Here is a 13,499-nt window from a genome sequence, read left to right on the forward strand (position 1 = left end):
TTGACTGGCTGAAATATATCAGTAGTGAAGAAGAGCACATTATCTGAAAACCCAAGCTGAAGCAATCAGAAATGCAAACTTCTTTACTCCTGCCTAGTTGATCTGTTCCTTAACTACACACATCCAGTAAATCTAAGATTAAGACCAGAAAAATGTTATTATTGTCATTTTATTTGTAGCTTCTGTTTCTGTAGCTTCCATTCTGAGACGTGAAAACACACCACTGACTTGAATACTGTGTTGTGATTTTGGTGTGTACTCCTCTCATTCATGCTCTGGTAATTACGTAGCAGAATCTGGAAAGGAGATTGTATTCCTAGCATTCAATACAGCAGCAGAGCTGCCAGCCTGTATAAAACAGGACATTAAAGCACTTCCCGTAATGTGCTGTATGTGTTTAGTGGAACAGACAATATTTTACAATTCTATAGATTTCATTGAATAAATTGCATGGAATGCTGTAATGGTTTGCAATGCAACATGATCTAAAACATTGCATTTTTTAACCCAAGGGGACCAGCAGGTTTATTCTGTTTGCATGTGCTTTCCCCTAGACTCTGGCTGCCCTAACAAGAAATTCAATAAATCTGCTTCCAAACCATCTTGCACAAGCTTTGCATGTCCAGTCTGGGCCCGAGGAAATTAACAAGCGAATAGAGCACACCATCGACTTACGGAGTGGCGATAAATTGAGAAGAGAGCATATCAAGCCTTTTTCACTGATGTTTAAAGACTCCAGCCTGGAGCATAAGGTAGCTGAGTCTTGGTAGCTGCATTACTTGCTGCTCAAATTGTAATAAATGTCCACTGAAGTAGAGAAGATCTAGGTTCTAGCTTGCATTGTTTCTGTTCTGGTTTTGTTCTCTTTTTTATTTTGTTTCGGTTTTCAGAAGGTGGGGCTGAGCGAGAGGCCATAAAGGGCAATGTCATAATGCAGGTGTGACAGCCCTACAATGATCACATTTAATTTTTGGAAAATGCCTACACTGAGCAAACTCTTCTTCTGAAAACAGAAGCCATTTGCTGAGTTTCATTGCTGCCTAGTACAAGCACTTTGCTATCAAATAACAAATTGCTTTGGCACAAACAGTGACCGAGTTTATTAATAAAATGACACTTCTATTCATTATATATATATATATTTATTTATGTAGATATGTGCCTTTCCTTTACTGGTAGAATCCATCTGATCTTCTCAATGTCAGCTGCTATGCCAAGCCATTTGAAGTCAAAATTAGTCTGTAAGCTCCTTGTGGCAAACATCCCTTCTTTAAAATCTGCTTTCAAGAGGTAAATACTGTTCTTGGTTTTACTGCTTCTCAGCAGCAGTGAGATCCCACTAATTTCCATCTTAATCCATCCACATATATACAAATTAAGTTAAAAAGGGCAAAGCAATGGGAGATTTTTTAATGCAGAGTGCCAACACAGAATGAGATGGGAAAGATGTTGTGTATATGTCAGATGATTTTGTTGCTTTTCCTGCCACTGAAATGCAACAATGAAAGGTCTATATTAGGATGTGAAATTAGATCAAAAATAAAAGAAAAATATTTAATTGCACACCTGGAGACCTGCTTCATTATCATCATTTTTCACCAGAAAACAGACTGTTTTATTTGACTTATGGGAAACTAGTCCTCAGGTTGGGATTAATGGTCATGAAAACCACTGGAAAAGAAAAAATCTGCCTGAAATGCATTGAAGCTCTTATTTTAAAAACAAACACATATAAGAAAAAATAAATATTTTCTTAAAAAATGGAAAAAGTATGATTTTCACTAAGAATATCTGTGATACTGAGACACAAGATAGAATCCCCAAAAGCCATCAGTGCTGCAAGAAAAGGTATGAAGATATCTCTTTCAGTGGAGTTCTCATGCAAAGCTGACAGGAACCCAGATCTCATAAACAGTGAAATAAAAGGCTGCAGCTGAAATGCCACTCTTCTTAGCAAGACCAAAAGAGTCATTAACGACAAACTTCACACTTACTTCCAGATGACAAAAAGTCTTTTTATCAGTTTTGATAGTTTTCTTCTCAGTGTAACATTTCTGACACCAACATATGTTGCAAGGGCTGGAAAATGGTGCTTTCATTCAGTATTTCTTTAGGTGCCTGGACCAAACAGGAAGTACAGGAAAACAAACACAGTTCCTTTCTGTACAGTGGACTGAACCCTCTAAAGTAAATTGTTCTTAGCACAGCATGGGAATATATATATATATATTTAATGTCAACACTTCTATTTGCACTCATCCATCCACCTCCAACTGTTGGAGAGCTGCCAGCCAGGAACTTTCTTGTTTGTGTTGAGAGTGCAAAGACACCATGGGCATGCTCAAAGAAGGATGTGGAAAGCACCAGGAAGCAAAGAGATTATGTGGATTAAGGAATGGTGAATGACAACGTACTCTTCCTTATAGGCATCTAGTGGGACAATGTGGAAAACATCCTTCTCTTTCCTCCTAGTTAGTCTAGGTATTAATTACAGATGCTTTAGCAGTGAAACTTTCACCAATTAGTGCTGGCCTTTGTATTAAATTGTTATATGCAGGTAATCATGAAAAACAAAACAAAACAAAAAAACAACTGGGAGAAATGTTATCTTGCAGAAGGTAGCTATTTACTCCACAATGCCTTTTACTATTATCACTTCTTCCTTTTCTCCTCCTGCCCATTCAGGAAACAAAACTACAAATTCAGACTAGAAGCCCTCCCCCTCTTCTCCCCACCTCTAACCCGTAATTCAGTCTGGAATTATGCTTTCTTCTAGTCACTGACATTTTGCAACTGCTTATCATGACCTTTTATATCAGCATCTTGGGCTGTTCCCTGCAGTGTTACTAAGCAAATAGACAGAATTAAGTCTATTGGTCTCCCATCTCACACTGCTGTTTCCATTTGCTGCCAGTTACTTTCAGTTCAGCACAGTGGCAGCTGTAAGTCAGAGGTAACTCTGAAATAAAGGAACTCCTCTTCCTCACATTTAGCCATCACATTTCCATGAAGCACTGCTACTTGCCTGATACTTACTTCTTTTACTTAGAAATACCTCTCGCCACAGACTTCACAGCTATTCAGTATATAGAACAACTTGTACTCATAGCTGATCTTGCTACCAAGCATTGTTACAAGAACTGTGTTCAGTTGGGATTGTGTTAATGCTCTGTACCTGAAACCACAGTGAAGTGAGAGGACATACGAACAATAACCCGTATTTCTTCCTCCTGCATAAGTAAAAGGACTACCATGCACTGTGTTCAGAATTCCTTTTGGGTAGCTTGAATGGATTTCAGATGTCGTGCTGGACTTCTAGCTTTTTCAACTGTCTGTCTTATTGGATTTTTGGTTTTTGATTTTTGGTTGTTTATTTGGTTTTATTATTATTCATTTAATTCAATCAAGAGATTGCAGACAGCAGATTGACAGTGGTACTAAAAGTGCTGAGTTACTTCTTTTGAGGTTTCATAAGGTAAAGAGCATCTGGAAACAGCATGCCCAAACTAGCATGGGATCTAGCACAGCTCCTAGTTTGCAAAAGTTTAACTCATTGGTATATCACGACAGTTTAAGTCAGTGGTACATCTTCCCACTCCTCTCTCATCTCATTTATCTTAAGTCTACTTCAGTGATAGGATAAATGTAGATTCCACAGCAAGCAGCAATGATTACATTGCTGACTGGGTTATCTCTCTGTTGCAATATTTGTATTATTTCCACAGTAATATTTTTAAGAATACACTCTTCAGAGGTTTTATGGAAGATTTTCATCTGGTGTACTGTACAGATCCTTTCCTCAAATGGACTAGTCATTACTAATCTGTATTTTACTTATTAGCATTTGATGTCTCATTTAGAGACTAATTTACTCTCAGTTTTGCTAGAGGTTATTTTCACAAATAGGATGTAGGCAGACAGAGGGGAAAAGACATCACTAGAGAGTACTTCTAATGGTAGCACAAAAAGAACACTGAGGGTTTTCAAACATGTAATGGCTCATAAGGAAAATCAGATAATACTTTACATGATTTCCAAAAATTAAAAGATATCATTATGATGTTCTACCTTAGTAGCAACTACTTGGAAACATCAGTAATATGTATTTTCAGAGAGGATAAGCAGTGGTAATGGAGCAAGGTGATTAGCATTCTGGCAGGGTTTTTGTTAAGGAAAGTTTCCAGTATAAAGATTTGTATAAAAATATTCTAGGCCTTTCTGTGTATGTGTATTACTATCATAAACCATTCTGATCTTAGAAGTGAAGAGTCTGTATTTTCAGTGAGATGAGCACACAGAAAACATCAAAAGGTCTTTCACAGTACAGGTTTTCTCATGTCAAAATTAGATCTCAATATCTGAGTTCCTAAATATGTGAATTTCTCAGTATCAGAAGTTCAGGTGGCTGAGAAATTCAATGACTGTGAAACAAACCTCTCACTTCTTGTATCCTGTATCAAGCCCAGAAACATCCAGTTGCTTCCCAGGGATCTGTTCAAGAAACATCTATCAAATTCTGAGCCTCTTGATCATCTTCTTTTCTGTTATTGATTATCAGTATCTACTCTTTGGTCTCCTCAGAAGTTCATCCTTCTCTTCTCCAGCCTTGAGTTTCCATCTTCTGCTAAGCAGAAGCTGCAGAAGATTTCCCATTGCTCCACAGAAAACAAATTTAAAATAAAACCACTATATTCCCTTTCACTTAGAATATCAGCAGTAAACATAATGCCAACTATCTTCCTCTCCAGTGCACAGAATATCTAGATGAATGTATGAAGAACATTGCATGTCCAGCATCACCTCTTTCCAAGAAGCTCTAGATAAAAGCTGAAAGGTGGGGAATGTGCAGCATTACCCAGTGGAGGAACCTTGGCCTTTCTTATTTGAGCTTAATTTTAGCTAGCTGGGTGGGCATAGATAAACAGTGCTACCCAACAATTCAGAACTCAAGGCAAAGGGCTCAAGTCCCAAGGGATGCACAATGAGTCTCCTCTGTACCATGATCAAGTCACATCAGTGTGTTAGATCAGTGGGACATTGTAGCCACAAATTTTGTAGGTGTCATTATGATTCTTCCTGCAATCCCAAATGGCTCCATCTGGCCACATGCCTCCTCATACTTCTGGAAGAACCTTGAAGCTTAATCTATCCTTAATCCTTATCCTTATCTCCAAGCTTTTAAGGGATTGGTTGCAAGAAAAGTGCTGTGTTTGTCATTGGTGTTTGTACAGCCTTAGAGACACTAACAGTTTCTCATCACAGCACTCTTACTGATTAGACCTCAGCATTCATGTTTTTGAGATAATGCTTGACACAGCAGCAGGCAATTCTATGTTTGTATTTCATTCAATACATTGTCTATAATTTCCCTAAGGAATAATTGGAATTTCCTGTTATATTTTAAGAAACGTGTCTTTCTTTTTGCCTTTGATTTTTAATGTGCCACAAAATAAATAAATAAGTAAATAAATAAATAAATACTCCATTAAGCAGACTGATGCAGCTCTCTTTCCCTGCACATGAAATAGAGGTCAATAACTCTGTGCATTCAGCAGCAAAATGAAAAGGAGTTGCCTGTGAGTACCATCAAAAATCATGTCAAAGTATTGCTGTTTCTGACAGCAGCATACATAGGGTATAATCATGGCAGAGGAAGGTCCAAAATGAAAGGAACCAAGAGATAAACATATCAGTTACCCTAAGCAAATGGGAATAAGGAAGGGAAAAGCCTTTTCCCTACTCTAGATTCTGAAAATAGGGACACTCTGGGACAAATACATCTTAGGACTAATCTTCATCTACTATAATTGATTAGAGTTTTGTTGAATTAGCAGTGTTGAATACCGGATGAGAATTCAGGCAACATATCCACCTAAACTGATCCACTGTAACTCACTGATGTATCTGTTAATCCATTTCTTGGTAACCCCTGTAAAATGGATCCTGCTAGTATATTCAATGGTCTGATATGCTGTACAAATACTTTCTGAATAAATGATAATAATATAGCTATTCAAATGATCTTTTAAATAACAATACTTTTTTTTTTTTTTTTTTTTTTTTTTTTTTTTTTCCATGGAGAATGCTAACATTTATATGTTTCTGTATAGCTTCTGGATATGTTCACATGCAACGATAATGACCCCAAGTCATAGAAAGTCCCAAACTGGGTTTGTTGGCTTGTGTGTTTTGTTTTTTTTTTTAAGTAAAAAAGAAAACAGAATAGCATCAATCTGTCAAGCACAGGGACACCTCTGTAATACAATTCATGCAGACAGTCACAGCTGACTATAGTGTTTGCCTTCAGGAACCCACCATTCCTTTGGTAAAGCAATTATGTATTTAATATTCTACACAGCAGTGCAAGCTTCTAATACATGTTTGTTCCTTTAATGCAAATATACTGGAAAAAGAATAAGTTAATAAAGCAACTTCACAGGAACTTTTCTTGATAACCTTTATGAAATCACTACATGAGTTAACAACTAACTTACCTCATTTTTTCTTTCTTTTTTTTTATTTTTTATTTTTTTTTATTCTAGTATTCTCAAATGCGAGATGAAGTATTCAAATCAAACTTGGTATGCGCATTTATTGTTCTCGTGTTCATCACTGCTATCCAAAGCTTGCTTCCTTCATCCAGGTAAATGCAGAGATACATTGCTATACATCTGAAAGTACTCTTGGGAAAACCAAACTGTGGGATAACATTTTTATATGTGAATTGAGCCAATAAATTTTGTTTGTTCCGGAAACTCTTTGAAAATATTTTTGGCCTTCTTCTCCTCCCCTTTATTATCTACTTTTGTATGATATTATCCGAAGTTTCCTGTTTTCATGTGAATCTGTTGATTATATTGTAATGCTTGGATTGTACTGTTAAGTTTTGAAGAAAAATCCCCACTGAGAAAAGTCTGAACTTCAGTTTACAAGAGTTCAGCACAGTATGGTCTTCTGCTTTCAGTTCAGTGATCGTAATCCAGAATTAAAATGTTGCTTCTTTGCTAATTGACTGATAATCAACTTGAGAATAAGTGATTGTTTTGTTTTTGTTTCTTGCATGCTACATAAGAAAATGGTATTGCTGTACCTTATTATGATGCATACTACCCAGATTGTAAAAGCAGTATTCTACCCTTATAAAGCAACAGCAATAGGTGATCTGATAGACCATCTCGCACATCTGCTTCAACCTGGATCTGACCAAACAGCAGGTTCCTATTGAAGCAAAGAAACTGTGACATAGCTGTAATCTCTATGCTGGTCTGTGTAACATAGTCAAACTCATTAGTTGTCACTATTATCTACTATTCAGCAAAATATACCTCTAATCCCATTTGGGTTTTAGCAAAGAAAGTACTAAAATGAAAGTGTCCAGAAAATCATAATTCTTGAGTGGTTTGTACCACTCAGATGAGGCTTAGTCTATGTGTTCCTGGATAATAATTTGTACAGAAGATACAGTACGTGTATATGAAATAAGAAGCTTATGTAACATTAATGTAGTGATATCTCTTGGATCACCTCTGGAAGATCTGTTTCACTACATTTATGTCTCAGAATAACAAAATGTAATGTTGTGTGTGCCCCCGGTGGCGCAGTGGTATAAAGTGCTGCTTGCAGCACCGGAGGGCCCGGGTTCGAATCCCCCCTGTGGCGCAAGTGGTAGAAGCACTGCTCTGCTACATGGAAGGGCTCGAATCCCGGGAGTTGGACTCGATGATCTCTAAGGTCCCTTCCAACTTGCACGATACTATGATATGATACTATGATACTATGATACTATGAAAATGCTGATTAGATGCAAGTGACTGCACACTCTATGTATATGATAGTTGATCTTAGATGAGAACATATCCAGAATAGTATCTGACCTTGCATTTTCCTTATGTGCTATAGTGCTCTAATTCAAGTAAGTTTGCTTGTCTGAAGTCCTCACAAAGTACATTAAAAATTCTTCATTCTTTGTAGCTGTTATTTTAAAATTTTTTCAGTATGTACAAGAAGATTTATGGTTATTATTAACAGAACCCATTTTACAAAATAATTTCTGCTGCTAGCTATATCAATCCCTGCAATAATAACAAAAATAGACGACATTTCTTTTATCTTAATTCTTGCGAGGATAACTGGTGCCTTTGTAGTTAATGGAGAAGGAGTCACACAGCCACCATGCCTGCAACTGCTATCCCATGTTGTGTGGTACTTTTGTTTTTCCTCCAGCATGTCACAGACTCTTTGCAGACTTTTTAAACTGAAAGTTAAATGGGCTTTAAATTATAAGTAAATGCAAATAAAGTTTAGATATTTTCACAGAATCACAGAATCGTAAGGGTTGGAAGGGATCTCCAGAGATCATCAAGTCCAACCCCCCTGCCAAAGCAGGTTCCCTACACCAGGTCACACAGATTGGCATCCTGGTGGGTCTTGAATATCTCCAGAGAAGGAGACTCCACAACCCCCCTGGGCAGCCTGTTCCAGTGCTCCGTTACCCTCACCATAAAGAAGTTCTTGCGCGCATTTGTGCAGAACTTCCTATGCTCCAGTTTCTGTTCGTTTCCCCTTGTCCTGTCCCACACACTGCTGAAAAGAGTCTGACCTCGCCACTTTTCCCTCACACCTCAGATATTTATAGACCTGGATCAGGTCCCCTCTCAGTCTTCTTTTCTCAAGGCTAAACAGACCCTGTTCATTCAGCCTTTCTTCATAGGGGAGATGCTTCAGGCCCTTCACCATCTTTGTGGCCCTCCACTGGGCTCTTTCCAAGAGATTCCAAAAGAACAAAATCTGGAAGTTCAAAATTCTGAAGTTTCTGTTCAAAAATAAATTCCAGAAATGAACACATGAAGAAAATATCACTAAGTTAGGCAGGATTTTTTTCAGAAAATCCTACATATTTCTTTTTATACCTCTAATAGATATCAGATAAATGAACTACCGTAGGGGAGCACCACAGACATAATTTCCAGGGAATAGCTTACAGACTGTATAATTTACACTCCTCATGGTAATTTACCTATACAACACAATTAATTGCCTTTCAATGAATGCCTTAATGCTCTGTTGAATGGAGATGGAGTTATGTATTTGCTTAAACACATCTGAATATTTTCTGAACTGAGTCTTTGGGGAATTTTTTGTAACAGTGAAAGAAAACATTATTTAAATCATCATAAAGTATCTTCAGAGTCTTTTCCAGATAGTTTGCCGTGATCTGTGTTTTCAATAAGGGAATCATATTTCTATCACATCTACTTTCTATTGCTACATCTACATCTACTGTGTCTGGGAGTTCCTGTATTTTATCTCAGTTTGTGTCTGTCTCCTACAGGATGGATATTGGATCCATTCATATTTTTCCCTGACAAGAACCACACAGAAGTTAAGAATATTATCAGCAGTTTTCATGCTTTGAAATATTGAGTTGGGGATAGTATGTGACATAAACTAATGCCATATTTCTGCTGTAATTATCCTCTGTGAAGCCATTAAGTTACATTTCCTATCTTACAGTGATCCATCTTCTACATATGAATGTCCTGGGAGTTTGATTTATCTCCTGCAACGAACATGCTATATGCTCACATGGACAATAGATTATACTAGGGTGAACTTCTGTGCTATAGTTATTTCTAACAGTTTTTCCCAGGGTTATTCCTGTGAGGGGAGAAAAGCAGATTTCAAATTGTTCATTTAGACATCTGCATGCTTTGTTTTACATAAATTTTCCTTCTGGCTTCACAACTCTTGATTTCCAACTGTGCATCAGGAAGAAGGGAGGCAAAAGCTCAATTTCAAACCTCATTTGATCTTGACATTAAAGGAACCTCTGGGATAAAAATCATTTGGCCCTGAGTTGCTTCTTCAATGTAGAGGGTGTCTAACCCTGGTGTTCCACTTCAGAGAGAAATTCTTTGGCAACAGCTTATGTTGTTGTTTTCCTGTTTCTCTAACCTCTGAATGTTTTCTTCTCAACTTGATCCTACCAATATAATGTCAATATAATCTTAACAGAGATACTGGACTGATTCTTTGGAGGTCTTAGATGTGAAGAGTGTAGTTTTGGTTTTGTCTTAAGAAGACAAGAGAGAAAGAGACAAACATTCATTTGTATAGGCACAACAGAAGAACTGTTCCTTACATATTTAATATGTACAAAAACAAGGACGTGGTTTCCCTGGCACCTAAGCAGGTGGTACTGCATTTTTGGATTTATATTCCAGATTTAGGCTCCTAGATGCTGTCTGTATAGTACTATAATGCAATAACATTTTGTCCTAAATTTAGAGTGTAGAAAACTGAAATAAGAACTCACGTTTTTTTGTCCTCTGGTCTGACATCTTGAGACTTGACCCTAATCTTTTTTAATGCTTTATTCTGGTTTCATTTAAAGCTGGGTCAGGCTAGGTCAGCAGCAGTGGTGGGCTACATATGCAGAAATAGACTGTCTATATTTATATAAGATATAGTTAGAAACTATCAGTTCCAAAGAGGATTTCTGTCATATGGCTTTGGAAAGTAGGAAGGCTATTGCAGAATATTCTAGTGATTAAGCTGAAGCAGTTCATCTCACATAGTTCTTGTAAACCAGTGTCTATGCTCTGGATTTGAAATATAGCCACTGGAGAACAAGTCAATCAGGGGATCACAAGGTATTTTTCAGTTGAATAAATATGAGAATTCTTGGTAGTAAGATGAATCTTATCCTAAACTACACAGTTCTCTTAATAAGCTCTCTTGACTAATTCTCCCTGACCATATTGTCCAACTTTTCCCTGGCTTTATTTTATCTTCCTTGACTCTATTGCTCCCTCTTAACTGTCTTAATTTTTTTTGTATTTATTTTTCTTTTCACAAGATAGTCTGTCTTGTACAATGTACTGCTTCCAAACTCTGTGTAGACAGTAGTGAGGGAGAAACTAGAATGTTAGTGTCCACACATTACCAGTTCCATAAAAAAAAAAAAAGATTTCTGTCTCCCAGATTTTTAATTTCACACCCACGTCCTTTTTCTGAGATTCAGTTCATGGGTGCATCCACAGTGTTTCTATGAACATATTTTATTTTACAGAAAGCATCAGTGACTTCCTGTGCATTTTCACAGAAGGAAGCTGCTCTCGTGGCATCATCAAATAATCTGTTGTCTCTGGAACTTTCAGTGAATCATGTAACTCTTGTCAGAAAAGTTTTAATTGCACATCATGAAATCTGTAGTCTTTCTCCAGTCTTTGTTTCTTTGTTATTCATTCTTCCCTTCATAATGCAGTATGTTTTTACTTGCTACATTCTCCCTTCTTTCAAAAGCAAGATTTACTTCTGGATGAGCTTTTTCGGGAAGCTCCACTGTTTTCTCTAATTGTCACATAAACACCTCTGGAAAATCTTGTTGGAAAGGCATGCTGAAGCATTTATAAGATAAAACACTTTGTACCAATAGTACATAGTTTCAAATCTAATGTTAGTACATGGAAGCTCTCAACAGACATTAGTGTGTAATTCACCGTATTTCAGCTTATTAGACCACAGAACTTCAATTTTTGTATTTTTCCTATATCATCTAGAAATGTTCTGTGACATAATTCTGTGCTACGAAAAACTACTCATATTTTTAATAAGATAAAACATATACTTACCAAAAGCTTAATTAGAAGAGTACATGACACATACACTCAACCAACTGGAAGTGCAGAAGTCTATCTGAGATGCTCTGATAGTCCTCTTTCAAATATTTTGTTCACTGACACATTGCAAGTAAATTGTTATAGAGTTCTGGAATGTATAGAACTAGGACACTAGAAATTTTAATTACTTGATTACTCCAGTTCTAAAAAGAGAACGCAGCATGAAGAAAGGAGAATTTTGAAGAAACAGTAAAGTTACTTTTAATTTGCACAAATTTAGTTGACATAAAAATCTTTTTATTCAAAGGAATTGAACTGTCCATTTGATGTTTGGTCCACAGAACACATTTTCATCTGATTTATATTTTGAAGGGCTTCTGTGAAAACAGTTGATCTGGAGAGTGTTATTTTGTTTTTGGAAGTTGATTATATTGTTTTCGTATTAGCAGTTGAGTCACTAATAATTAAAATCAGGGAAATCTTGCATTTCTGTAGTTATCATATCCTGACATGTCAGAAATCAAGCTGCACCATTGCACTAGACACTTCTGATGTTACAATCTATGACCAGCAATACAGAATAATTTTAAGACATTTGTTCTGTGCAGTATACAAAATCTCACTTTTCCCAACCTCCCAACATACTGAATAGGGAACCAGTTAATATATATATGTATCTATATGGAGACAAAATCCTACAGCATGAATAGATCTGCTATAAAAGCTACTTAAAGGACAGCTGTATCCAGAAAGAAGGAAGATTCTGATTGCTCAGACACTAGTTGGACAGATAGAGGCACTGTTCATGATTTCCTTGTCTTATTTCTTTAACAGCAGTTTCTCATTAAGAAGCAATGTGAAGCAATGGCAGACACACTGAACAAGAATAAATCTCTTCTTTCTCTGTCTTTTTTTCCGTGAACTAATTGTCTCAAATTTATGAAAACTGAATTTTCCTAGAGTTAACTTTTGGCACATTAATTTTTGTTAGCAGTGGTACAGTGATGAGGTTTAATGCTGGATTCTCTTCTCTTTTTCCTTCCCAGGGTGATACCAATGGTCATTCAATTTTCTATTCTGATTATGTTGCACTCCGCTCTTGTGCTAATCACCACAGCAGAGGATTACAAATGTTTACCCTTAATGCTCCGGAAAACTTGCTGCTGGATTAATGAGACCTACTTGGCCAGGAATGTCATTATATTTGCATCTATTCTGATTAATTTTCTTGGAGCCATCATAAATATTGTAAGCTTCATAGGGAACCACTGGTTATTATACAGGATAAAATGATTTATGAATTATTAAGCTTGCTAAAGGACTTGCTAAATAACGTGTTTATAAGCCAGCTATGATTTAAATATAGAAGGCAAAGTACCACAATTTCAGGAAATTTAGTTTGTTGCTTGAATTATGTATTTCTGAAATATATAATTACTTTTCCTCATGATAATCGTATATTTTAAAGCCCTTCTGCTAATTTCTGTTCAATATATCCATAGTTTGAGAGCAATTCATTTTCTGACATTCTCCTGTGCTTTCTTTAAAGATTATTAGTCCAAGTAATGCTTGTAAATATTAAATTCCTCAACACACATTTCTCCTGTCAATTACCCTGCAAAAAAATGAGAAGGGTCAGCAAAACTAGAACATACCTACAGAGCAGATGACATGGGGCCAGTAACATCATTGCAGGAGAAAAGTTGAAAATCCTAAATTCTAATCAGAACTTGCCATTTGTTCACTTAGTGATTTTAACAGATTCCTTCAGCCCAGATTCACATTCACTGAAGAAAATCAAACTATAGACATGGTCGCTTGCAGATCTTTTTATAATCAGTGTGGAAGAAAACATGTCTTGTTATCATATTGGTCCCA

At 36.5% G+C, this 13,499-nt stretch overlaps 1 protein-coding gene across 2 annotated transcripts in view; it reads left to right on the top strand.

Moving 5' to 3' along the window:
* ADCY8 (adenylate cyclase 8) overlaps window positions 1–13,499 on the top strand; it is a 120,827-nt gene that overhangs the window by 82,356 nt on the left and 24,972 nt on the right. The window contains exons 8-10 of one of the 2 annotated variants that reach the window (XM_072328473.1): window positions 555–752; window positions 6,543–6,643; window positions 12,668–12,869. In XM_072328473.1, coding sequence (XP_072184574.1) covers window positions 555–752; window positions 6,543–6,643; window positions 12,668–12,869 — 501 coding nt within the window. The remainder of the gene's footprint in view (window positions 1–554; window positions 753–6,542; window positions 6,644–12,667; window positions 12,870–13,499) is intronic. The other variant, XM_072328472.1, reaches the window with a different exon arrangement.

The sequence above is a fragment of the Excalfactoria chinensis genome, chromosome 2, assembly GCF_039878825.1.
Source record: "Excalfactoria chinensis isolate bCotChi1 chromosome 2, bCotChi1.hap2, whole genome shotgun sequence".
NCBI classification, from domain to species: domain Eukaryota; kingdom Metazoa; phylum Chordata; class Aves; order Galliformes; family Phasianidae; genus Excalfactoria; species Excalfactoria chinensis.